At 37.5% G+C, this 12,500-nt stretch overlaps 1 protein-coding gene across 1 annotated transcript in view; it reads left to right on the plus strand.

The window, feature by feature from the left end:
* LOC137648112 (trypsin-1-like) overlaps positions 1-12,500 on the plus strand; it is a 39,960-nt gene that overhangs the window by 477 nt on the left and 26,983 nt on the right. The window contains exons 2-3 of the mRNA XM_068381047.1: positions 4,372-4,868; positions 9,467-9,659. Of these exons, the coding sequence (XP_068237148.1) occupies positions 4,372-4,868; positions 9,467-9,659 (690 nt within the window). The remainder of the gene's footprint in view (positions 1-4,371; positions 4,869-9,466; positions 9,660-12,500) is intronic.

The following is a 12,500-nucleotide window of genomic DNA, read 5'->3' on the forward strand; positions in this document are numbered from 1 at the left end:
TATATTCACTTTGTTAAAATGAGATAAAACTAAGTATACTTAAATTTTTCTGCAAATTGTTTTATGATGATTCTAAAATTAACAAATTATACTATACTATATGAATTTGCACAATCCAATATCCTATAAACAAATGACAAAATTCTTACAGCATTGAAAGTCTTATGCACAATCAAACTGTTATACTTGTTTCTTAAGTCTGGCAGTCTACGACATATGATGTCATGCAGCTGTATGCTGTTTCGAGAAATTAAGAAATAGCTGATTACCGAGACTACCACTGCAATACGATAAAAACAAAGAGCTTGCGAATCTTGATTTATTGGCAAAATTAGCATTTTTAAGAAGAAACAAGCACGTAATATAGTTAGCGTTAGTCTCATAGCATTAAGCCTTAACCCAAGAGGTGTTTGGCTTGTCCCAAAAGCTGCTAGAAGTAGCAGAGTTGGTCTTAAGCACCAAATAACTTTCGATGTCACAAGCTATTAATGTGAACGGCGTGTATAGGCTTTGGGTCACTGTGTTAAGTAGTTCAGTTGTTTACGCTTGCATTTGATGAAAGTGTAAAATATTTTCAATGATAAGGGATAAAGAAATTTAGGAGTTAATTGGATTATACAAGGGGCAGCCACATCCTTGAAAATAGAAACCAAGAATATTCTAGCTGGCAGAGCAGTGTATCATTTTGCTTACAGTAACCCAATTTACTCTAGGGTTTACCTATTGTATCCACTTTATAAGCTGCAAAAACAATCCGTAATACTATTACAGCTATAGCTCTGAACGAAATCTTTCAGTCGACTGGATTAGACCATAGGAAAAGTTAATGACTCTCATTTTGAGCATATCAGGATTAGATTCAAAATTAAAATCAATGGTTGTAAAATATATTACAAACTTAAACAGTGATGTATTCTTTGCTATAATTAGTTACCTCCTGAAAACATGTGGCACTATCACTTACTCAGCGGCATTGAACACTATCAGGCTTTTTAATTAAACACAGAATGTACACATTGTGAGCTTCATAAGTTAAAATATATTTTTGTCTGCTTTCTCCGTCTTTTCTCGAATTATTAAACATGCTGCTCTTTCAGTTATAGGTTCGAGTTTACTAAAAATGGGGAGTCTCCTAATACCTTCTTTTCTTGTAAAACCCGAGTTTGATTTTTTAGCAACCGTACTTTAATTTCTATCTTTTTTTACTATAACTTTCAGGCTTAGTACTAAACACCTGGAAAAACTATTTACTCTATTTTACAGTATTTTATTTTTATATTGAACTAAAACCACAAATCAAGTTTATTGCATTTTTTTTTATAACCCTAATGATTTCCTATTGCTAAAATTTTAATCGGGTAGCCTTTTCTAAATTTCTATTTCCCCTTACTATTTCTAGTTATTACTATTATATATAAACCTCGACCAATTCGTAATAGTTATTTTACTGTCTTATGCTGACAGAAATAAATTCTTACTCCGTATTCTTAAAAAAAAAAATCCTATAGACATTTGAAGACTGGCGCTGATCCTTTATTTGTTAAGCACAATTTTCTATCTACTTTTCTTACATGTTTTTCCGCTACAATAATTACTATTCGTCCAGTGGTACTATGGCTTACCCTGAGTGTTTAAAGCCCAGTTATTACAACTTTTATTCTCGTTACCAGTTTAAAGGCTGAGTAAAATGCCTAAAACTAGCCTAGTGAATCTAACAAAACCTCTATAACACCATTAGGTTTTAACTTTTTCTTCCAACTTCTTCTATTAATATTGAATTTTGTTATTGATTACCTAACTCTCTCATTTTTGTTTCTTTCAATATATTTCTTACTTTTTTTCCAATTTGTTTTTCTCTATATATTCCTACATTAGATATTACAACTTACTTCAGGCTGACAGACTACCATTCCACCTGACTTGATGTTTATGGAAATAAGGTTAACAACTTTTCTCTGAATAATGAGATGGAACAAATCATTCAACACCCAACACAAGTTCATCATTATCATAACCATGAATCCTATTTTTTTTTGTTTAACTTAAATTTCTTGAGTCACCCTTACCAAATATCTGCCACTTTGGGCCCAGTGACCACTATCCCATTTCTCTTGCTTGCACCTTCGTTTCTCGTCCAATAAAATCAGACAAAACATGCTATCGTACTTGGAGAACTTTCTGCTGACTGAAATATGTCCTTCTCCTTTAAAAAATAAACCTGACATCAACTTCATATTGTGGGAGGATTTCCATTTTTCTTTTAGAATTATCCCCCTTTCATCCCATTATTGGGGCACCCCAGCCGCTTAACCAATAATGTTAGAGAGCAAACACAGAACACAGCCCAAGTCACTTTCTGCAGCAATTCATCCCTCTTTCATATTCGTTACTATGTACATTGAAGGAAAGATTTTCTTCATTATGAAGAAATTTTACATCACAATCTTGTACCCTAGTATAAAAATTAGTCATTTGCAACTGAAGGACTGAACCATCAAAAATATAATCTGATGGATGACCTTAGATTTCCTTTCCTAAATAAAAAGCAATTCTATTTAGTTCTCATTGCCTAGCAAAATTTTCTCTTAGCTACTAGCATCCCACTAATTTTGACATCTTCAATATACTCTACAAGTAGGGTTTCTATCTCCTTAGAGATCTGCTAAGTACGCTTGTGGTCTTCTTGGAAACAAACATTGGTTCGTTTGTTATTACAAACTTTTTTTGGTCCAAAGCATACAATTTATTATAGTATTTACACAGAAATGTGTTACAGAGGGTAAATCAACTCCTTAGAATTCCCACTGATTACACAAAGAAACTAATAATATACTTGAAATCACTTAAGTAATAATGCTAATTCCAAAGAACTGCTAACATGTAACTTCATTCTTGCTATAATCCTCTGAAGAGATAAATGTGTCTTATTACTGGTGCTATAATGCTAGCTGCCGTGTAATTCTTAAGGCTATTATTCATATCACATAAAATCTAGTATATTTTACACTTGTGCAAGAATAGAATATTACAAATAACTAAGTCTACCAGGAACTTTGAAGGACTATCACCTTATTCAATATTCAACAGTAAAAAAAAATATGAATGGTTCTACTTACCACAAAATAATTAGCATTTCCTTTTCAGATCATATGAAACAAATGTATCACTCAATAATATACATCTTTACAGAAATAACAGATATCCCAAACTTTTTTAACACAGATAACTTTCAGGAATCGATTTTAGAGAAGTTGCTAATGTTTTCAAAACTTTTCTCAGCACGTTGAGGAGGACCTCTTCTGGATCAGTAGTGGGACTTCTAGGAAGCAAGATTTATTAGGATCGTCAATCATAGCACACCGGTGACGTGATACATATCTCTACAAATGCTTAAATCCTAACTGCAGGCATATATACTGGGAGGCTTGTATTATTGGCTTGTTAAATATGTATATTTTTTTCCAAATATAACACTGAGGCTTCATCAAAGAATTACTTGGAGCTCTTCAAGAACCTTTCATATGAATAGAAGTAGAAAGAAGGTAAGTAACAGCTCTGAGGTCTAAAGTAGGTAAGTATTCAATGCTACGGTTGAGGCACAGTGCATGCATGATGGAAGGCTTCCTGCCCTTACGATCAATGGTGAAGGTGACTCAAGTTTCTGAATGCACTGCAGGCCCCATTATTTTCCTGATAATTTCAAAAGTATTGGTGTCTTCATTCTATAGAAAAACGATATTTGCTAATGGTTTTATTAGATAAAGAAATAGACTTACTTGATACCAAAATTTTCTATTCTAAAATTAAACGCAACTTTCGATTTATATCTGGCGCTAATATCTTTCATGAATTTCGCTATCTTCAAAGTTTATTCGAGACTCGTGATCGAATTTAATCCTCACTTCGACTTCTTTTTATACTGCTGATTTGGATTCATTATCAATTGCTCAAAACTTTTTTGCTGTTCAAAATCATATACAAAATACTCACAGAATGGTTAGTGTTTTTTAAGTAAAAAAAAAAAAAAAACATTGAAAAGTACCGGGGTTCACTGATTTTAGGCATTTATCATTGGAATAGTTGTTGGTAGATTAACACACACTGTAACAGTAGCATGTAATTTATAGTGTAATTTTAAAGGTGACTTATTAATTTTAGGACAAGTAAAATTGTGTAGACAGGTAGGGATACAAATAATAAAAAAAAAAAGGTAGTATCATCTAGATTTAACTGATAATATGCAATGATAGAATGTCAATGATGCAAATAATGTTTTGAATCCCTATGAAGCAATAATGCCATGTCCAGCATATTTTGATAATGACTTTAGAGAACATAGTTGAAATCATTTAAGAAATCTTTTCTTCTGAGTATAGATGTGCTTCCGCCAGTACCTCCAACAGACGCTCCACCAGTACCTCCAACTGATGCTACACCAGTACCTCCAACTGATGCTCCACCAGTACCTCCAACTGACGCTCCAGCAGTACCACCAACTGACGTTCCAGCAGTACCACCAACTGACGCTCCACCAGTACCTCCAACTGATGCTCCACCAGTACCACCAACTGACGCTCCACCAGTACCTCCAACTGATGCTCCACCAGTACCACCAACTGACGCTCCGCCAGTACCTCCAACAGACGCTCCACCAGCACCTCCAACTGATGCTCCACCAGTACCTCCAACTGACGCTCCACCAGTACCACCAACTGACGCTCCAGCAGTACCTCCAACTGACACTCCACCAGTACCTTCAACTGATGCTCCACCAGTACCTCCAACTGACGCTCCACCAGTGCCAGCAACAACACCTCCCAAGCCATCAACAGCAACCACATCTTGTAATGTTACAAGGGCATACTGCCGTAAGTAGCTATGGCTTATACTCCTTGCTTTGTTAATCTCCAACTACCAAGGATAACAAGTTTACATTCCTTCTTGGTTGATCATTTAAACTGTAATTATGTTTTGATTCTTGAATATATTGAATTCAAATATGCTAATTTGTAGGATGGAAGAGTGGAAGCAGTAAATGAAAATTTTAGAATGCTAGTGGATGTGTTTACTTTGAATATAAAAATGATAGTGAGATGGTTGGAAATGGAAAGAAGCCAGGAGCTCATGTGATTTTAAGTAACATGCTTATGTACAGTCGCTGCAAATATTCTAGGTGAAATAAGCCCCACCGATTAATGATGTCATAGCCAATCACGTTGTCTCTCATGTTAGCAGTGGTCACAATACATCCCCTGACAAATTTCAAACTATATTAACTTATAATCACTTGAAGGGGATGTGTTATGACCGCTGTTAACGTGGAAGACAATATGATTGGCTATGACGTCATTAAAGGGTGAAGCTAATTTTGGCCAAAATTTCTGCTGCGACAATAGTGATTGAGTAGTATGTGTGAAAGGTTAGTCTAGATTGAGAAAACATCCCATAGAATACAACACTCTAGAAATACAGACTATTCTAAGGAAAATACTAAATCTTATGGTTTGGAATATGCATGCTATCATTGTGCAGATGAGAATAAATGCATGATTGATGATTTCTTCAAGGAGAGAAAACTATTTGAACTGGCACTTACAAGGGAGAAAGTGAACAAATAAAAATAACAAAGAATAATTGTATGTAGGCTAGTTTAAATGTGTAGGGGTAGAATATGTCTCTATTTTTCAGAAAAACCTGAATAACATTGCTTCATAATGATGTACAGTACTGTATTATTAGAACTTTTATGAAAGTTTTTATTTCCCATTTATCAATGATTGCTCCCTAAAACTTTGACTTTTGCATGAAATTAAGTATGTACGTTCAATTTAATTTATTGCTTGCCAAGCACCATATGAATAAAACATATAATGTCACGTACGAGTGCAAACTTCTTCACAGATAGAGTTAGCGATTGGGAACCTGTTAAGTCTCTGATGACATGAAATAAGAGTCCCTGGTGTATTATTTCAAGGAATGTAATGTCAAGACTGATTGTGACAGGAATAAAACTTTTGATAGTATGAGCATATGCTTCGGGAATAAAAAACTGAAAGAGAATCTTATGTTGAGTTCTGAATATGTATCCATCTGGATTCTTTTGGACATTATGAAACGAAAACTGGGTTATGAAAATTGGGTATATGGGTCGGTGACAGAGAAGGAAATGTTGTTGTTAGTAGGAATGAGTTCCTGGAATAAGGGAAAAGGGAGAAAGTCTAGTAGAAATCTGTTAGCTAGGAGACTTGTTATTTGAAATAAATCATTTCAAATGAAAAACAGTAATAACTAATTCTTGTTTCAGTAAAAATTTAATGGTTTTGATGTGGAAAAGAGGATTGGCCTGGAGATATATCTAATCATAACTCAGTTGAAGCAAAAGTTGAATTTGATATAAGTAAGAAAGCAAAGTGAGAAATGTGGCACTAAATGTAATAAAGACCGGCAAGTTAGATAAGAAGGAAGTACAAAGAGCTTATGTAGAAAAACTGGATTAACTGTGGGGTAGGGTCTAAGTAAAAGAATCATTGAAAGGTCAGTTTTTAAAACTACGTGAGCAGGTCATTGGATCAGCATGGAATATCTGGGGGAGTATAAGGACAAGGAAAGGTTGGACGAATGGTTAAAATTTATAGTAAAGGAAAACAGAAGTTTCGATCTCTCCAACTTAATAAAGAACAATGTCTGTATGTATGTATATATCTATGTATCCTGCCACACAGGGGAATCGTCAGAAATGTGACTATTTGGTGTCTCCCCGGCCCTCGAGTAGTGGGGAGATGAGTAGTCATACCCTAGTGAGGGGGTACCCCGGGAGGTACACTCGAATACCACAATCTCCCACAAATTGCTGAAACTGTCGTGTTGTAGTTATAAGAGGGGTGGATGGGAAGAATTGAATCTCTGTGGGAGTGTGTGCTTGTACTGGCATATCTATTTACTACCATTTTTGACAGCCCCGGGACAATAGTGCAATAAAAGAATAGAGAAAGAAATGGCCAGTAACAAAAACAAAAAGATGATGAAAAATATTTCTAATTAAGGTAAAATGCTATTCTACGGGAAAGTATTTGTAGAGAGAAGGTTAATGAGCAAGGAGTCTCAGAATTAATGATGCTAATGAAGAAAGGCTGTCAAATGCATATGCACGTCACGGGTCGATGGAGTGAGTACTGTATTGTAAAAAAAAAAAAAATCTTTTCAATGTAGTGGCAGAGCAGAGTGATAAAAGATTTCAAAGAAATTAGTCTAAGACTGAGAATATTTGTGGAAGTGACAGATGATGATGTGAAAAATATAGGTCAGATACCAGAAGGTGACGTCATAATAATCAAGATATTGCAGTACATTGGTAAAAGTTTGATGCCTATTTTGGTGTATAAAGCTAAAGGCGATAAAGACATCTGTAAGCATTATAGGAGTCTGGTATTACTTAATACACATGGGGAGGTGTGATAGGATTTTCCCCGAGAAAGTAAGACAGGTAACAATGACTGATAAGGGCAATGCTAAATGGGTTTAGACTAGTATCTGAAAATGTGAAAAGTTTGAAAGTAAGAGGATATCCTTCAAGCATATTGCATTGGCCAAAAAAACACTTATCAAAAAGTTGATAAAGTGACAATGAGGAGACCGTATTATGCATGTGTGATATAGACATGTTTATGATAGAAATGGAGAATGTGATATAGTATAAGTGTAGGTCAGTTACTGGTTGGCATGAAAATGAGGCTCAGACAAGAGTGTGACTACTGTTCATTTATGGAGGATGAGATGCAAAAGGGTAAGGAAGAGATGGAAGAAGGTGCAAAGTTTGTGATATAAGAAAAATTTTTAGAAATGCTATAGATAAGATGTGGAATAGATGGTGCTTGCATATTATTCTGTGCTAATACAGGGACTGTGAAGAAAAAGGGCATAAGTGGGTGAAGTAGGTTGGTAGCATTTACAGGGGGAACAGGTTGAGGAAAAACTTGTTCAAGAGAAAAGCGCTGAAGGTAAATGGAAACCAGAAAGATGGACCAATGAATGTTAGTGTTGATGGGGAATGAATTGAAGTGGTTGAATCGAAGTAGTAAATACAGTGTTATGGCAAGATGAGAATTGAGAAGAGTCACATATTAGAGAAATAAGAAAGGTGGCAGGGTGTGTGAAAAAGAATGTTGAGAGAATAGATAATGTTTGCTGAAAATAAAATAAAAATACATGCAGGTATTCTTGAATCAACATTTTATGAGAATGATGGGATATTGAATATATAACAAAGAAAAGAATTGAAAGTGGTGAGATGAAATGCTTGCATAGTATATGTGATGGTGAAAGAACTGATTGGGGAAAACATTAAGGTATATTGAAGAGGTATAAGAGCTAGAGTGATAGAAAGATTGGACCAGAGTAGAGCATTTTGAGATTGCATGATCAAGTATATAGAAGTGAAGTAAGGCTCGAAAAGGAAGCATAGAAGGAAGAAGAGAAGTATTATGGAAGAACGACCCACGAAACTAGGAATAAATGGCGCAGTTTATACAGGAGATTCGACCTACTCGTGGTGAGCTTTCTGTAGGTTATTAAACGAAGAAGCTTCTTACATTGTGAATGTGTTTTACTGCACATGGGGTTCATCCTCTCTCTCCAGTTGAAGGATGACAGTGTCAGCCACTGTTTTCTTTTTTAATATCTTTACTTATAGGAGATAAGATTCAATTTCTCTTGAAGAATTTCTATTGGCATTCAAAATACCTCCATGAGCAATGCCATATGATAAATTTCCTTGTTTAGATATAACAGCTCTGAAACAAAGTGGCTACCAACAAGTGTTCATATTGAAAGGACATATTGAAAGTATTTGTATGCGGATAATATTATAGGTATAAGCAATATTCGATAAAGAGGGAAAGCGGAACCTGAATTACTTTCCATGAAAAGAACTGTCATTGCCTTTGTATCATATAATAATTTTAAACAATGTAAAACAAAAACCAAACCTACAAAGCAACAGAAAAAGGAAATTCGATGCTATTTTCATGATAAATATTGACAAAATGTTAATGCCCCTTCAAGTGTGGGCTTAAAAGTTCAAGGCATTAACTGACATTTCTATTCTATATTCTACATTCTTTGGATAACATCGTCTGTCATAATCTACACACACACGCCCATATATATATATATATATATATATATATATATATATATATATATATATATATATATATATATATATATATATATATATATATATATATATATGTAAGATCTGATGCCAACCCCTTGCTCTAGAACCTCCGGGTCTGTTCTGATGCCGATCGCTTACTATATATATATATATATATATATATATATATATATATATATATATATATATATATATATATATATACATATATATATATATATATATATATATATATATATATATATATATATATATATATATATATATATATATATCAATCTTCACCAACAGCTGACTGTGGCGTTGCACAAGTTACCGCAGATGGAATAAGAATCGTCAACGGTACAGCAGCTGCCGCAAACGAATATCCTTACCAAGTCATCATTGTTCCAACCATAGCTGGAGAAACTTATCAATGTGGAGGCTCCATTATCAAGAAAAGGTGGATCCTCACCGCTGCTCACTGCTTTTTCGATAAAAATGAGTAAGTAGTGCTCTAGAACCTCCCTGTTTGTTTTGATGACAACCCCTTATGCTAGAACCTTCCTGTCTATTCTGATGCCAACCTCTTACTCTAGAACCTCCCTGTCTGTTCTAATGCAAACCCGTTGCTCTAGAATCTCCCTGTGACCTGATGCCAATTGCTTGCAATAGAACCTACCTCCTCTGTTCTGATGACCACACCTTGCTCTTTAACCTCAATGTCTGTTCTGATGCCCACCCTCTTGGTCTAGAATCTACCTGTCTCTCAGGATGCCCAGCCTTGCTCTAGAACCTACCTGTCTGTTCTGATGCCCACCCCTTCCTCTAGAACATCCCTGTCTGTTCTGATGCCTACCCCTTGCTCTTGAACCAACCTCTCTCCTCTGATACCTACCCCTTGCTCTTGAACCTCACTGTCTGTTATGATGCTAACCCCTTACTCTAAAACCTACCTATCTGTTCTGATGCCCACCCCTTGCTCTAGAACCTCCCTGTCTATTCTGATGCCAACCTCTTCCTCTAGAACCTTCCTCTCTGTTCTGATGCAAACCCGTTGCTCTAGAATCTCCCTGTGTCCTGATGACAACCGCTTGCACTAGAACCTACCTGTCTGTTCTGATGCCCACCCCTTGCTCTTGAACCTCCCTGTCTTTTCTGATGCCCACCCCTTACTTTAGAACCTACCTGTCGGTTCTGATGCCCACCCCTCGCTCTAGAACCTCCCGTTCTCTTCTGATGCCCACCCCTTGCTATAGAACCTACCTGTCTCTCCAGATGCCCACCCCTTGCTCTAGAACCTACCTGTCTGTTCTGATGCCCACCCCTTGCTCTTGAACCTCCCTGTCTGTTCTGATGCCCACCCATTGGTCTAGAAACTACCTGCCTATGCGGATGCCTACCCCTTGCTATAAAACCTACCTGTCAGTTCTGATGCCCACACCTTGCCCTAGAACATCCCATTCTCTTCTGATGCCCACCCCTTGCTCTAGAACCTACCTGTCTCTCCAGATCCCCATCCCTTGTTCTAGAACCCACCTGTCTGTTTTGATGCCCACCCCTTGCTCTACAACCTCCCATTCTCTTCTGATGCCCACCCCTTGCTCTAGAACCTACCTCTCTCTTCTGATACTCACCCCTTGGTCTTGAACCTCCCTTTCTGTTCTGGTGCTTGCCCCTCACTCTAGAACTTAACTGTCTGTTCTGATTCCCACCCCTTGCTCTAGAACCTCCTTGTCAGCTTTGATGCCAATCCCTTGCTCTTGAACCTCCCTGTTTGTTCTGATGCCAACCTCTTTTTCTAGAACCTCCCTGACTGTTCTGATGGCCACCCCTGGCTCTTGAACCTCCCAGTCATTTCTGATGACCACCCTTTGATGTAAAACTTCCCATTCTGATTTGATGCCCACCCCTTGCTCTACAACCTCCCATTCTCTTCTGATGCCCACCCCTTGCGCTAGAACCTACCTCTCTCTTCTGATACCCACCCCATGGTCTTGAACCTCCCTTTCTGTTCTGATGCTCGCCCCTTACTCTAGAACTTACCTGTCTGTTCTGATACCCACCCCTTGCTCTAGAACCTCCCTCTCTGTTCTGATGCCAACCTCTTTTTCTAGAACCTCCCTGACTTTTCTGATGCCCACCCCTTGCTCTAACACCTACATCTCTGTTCTGATGCCCACCCCTGGCTCTTGAACCTCCCTGTCTGTTCTGATGACCACCCTTTGATGTAAAACCTCCCATTCTGATTTGATGCCCACCTCTTGCTCTCGAACCTACCTGTCTGATCTGATGCCCGCCCCTTACACTAGAACCTCCCTGTCTGTTCTGATGCCAACCCCTTGCACTTGAACCTCCCTGTCTGTTCTGATGCTAACCCCATGCTCAAGATCCTCCCTGTCTTTTCTGATGCCAACCCCTTGCTTTTGAACCTCCCTGTTTGTTATGATACCAACCCCTTGTTCTAGGACCTCCCTGTCTGTTCTGATGCCCACACCTTGCTCTAGAAACTACCTGTCTGTTCTGATGCCCACCCCTCGCTCTAGAACCTCCCTGTCTGTAGTGATGCCCACCCATTGGTATAGAACCTCCCGGTCTGTTCCGATGCCCACCCCTTGCTCTTGAACCTCCCTGTCTATTCTGATGCCCACCCCTTGCTCTAGAACCTCCCTGTCTGTTCTGATGTCAAACCCTTGCTCTAGAACCTACCTGTCTCTTCAGATGCCCCCACCCCGCCCTTGCTCTAGAACCTACCTGTCTCTTCTGATGCCCTCCCCTTGCTCTAGAACCTACCCCTCTCTTCTGATACCCACCACTTGCTTTAGAACTTCCCTATCTGTTCAGATGCCAACCCCTTGCTAAGAACCTCCTTGTCTGATCTGATGCCCATCCCTTGCTCTAGAACAGTGGTTCTCAAACTTTTTCATGAGCGACCCTATTTGAAACATTTCATTCCTTCGCGACCCAGAGTAAAGTGAAGAGAAAGAAAACATGCAATGATATATACACTTTATTTTGGAAAAAAAATAATGCGTACAGCTTTTCATTCACAAAACTAAACTAGTGGGATTTATGGCACTGCTTTTCCTTTTCACAAAACTAAACGAACAGGATTCAAGGCACTGCTTTTCGTTCCCAAAACTATATTAATAGAATCCATGGCACTGCTTTTAATTCACAAAACTAAATTAATAGAATCTATGGCACTGCTTTTAAATCACAAAACTAAATCAATAAAATCTATGGCACTGCTTTTAATTCACAAAGCTAAATTAATAGAATTCATGGCACTGTTTTTCATCCACAAAACTAAATTAATGGGATCCATGGTGCTGCTTCTCGTTTA

The sequence above is a fragment of the Palaemon carinicauda genome, chromosome 10 (genome assembly GCF_036898095.1).
Source record: "Palaemon carinicauda isolate YSFRI2023 chromosome 10, ASM3689809v2, whole genome shotgun sequence".
NCBI classification, from domain to species: domain Eukaryota; kingdom Metazoa; phylum Arthropoda; class Malacostraca; order Decapoda; family Palaemonidae; genus Palaemon; species Palaemon carinicauda.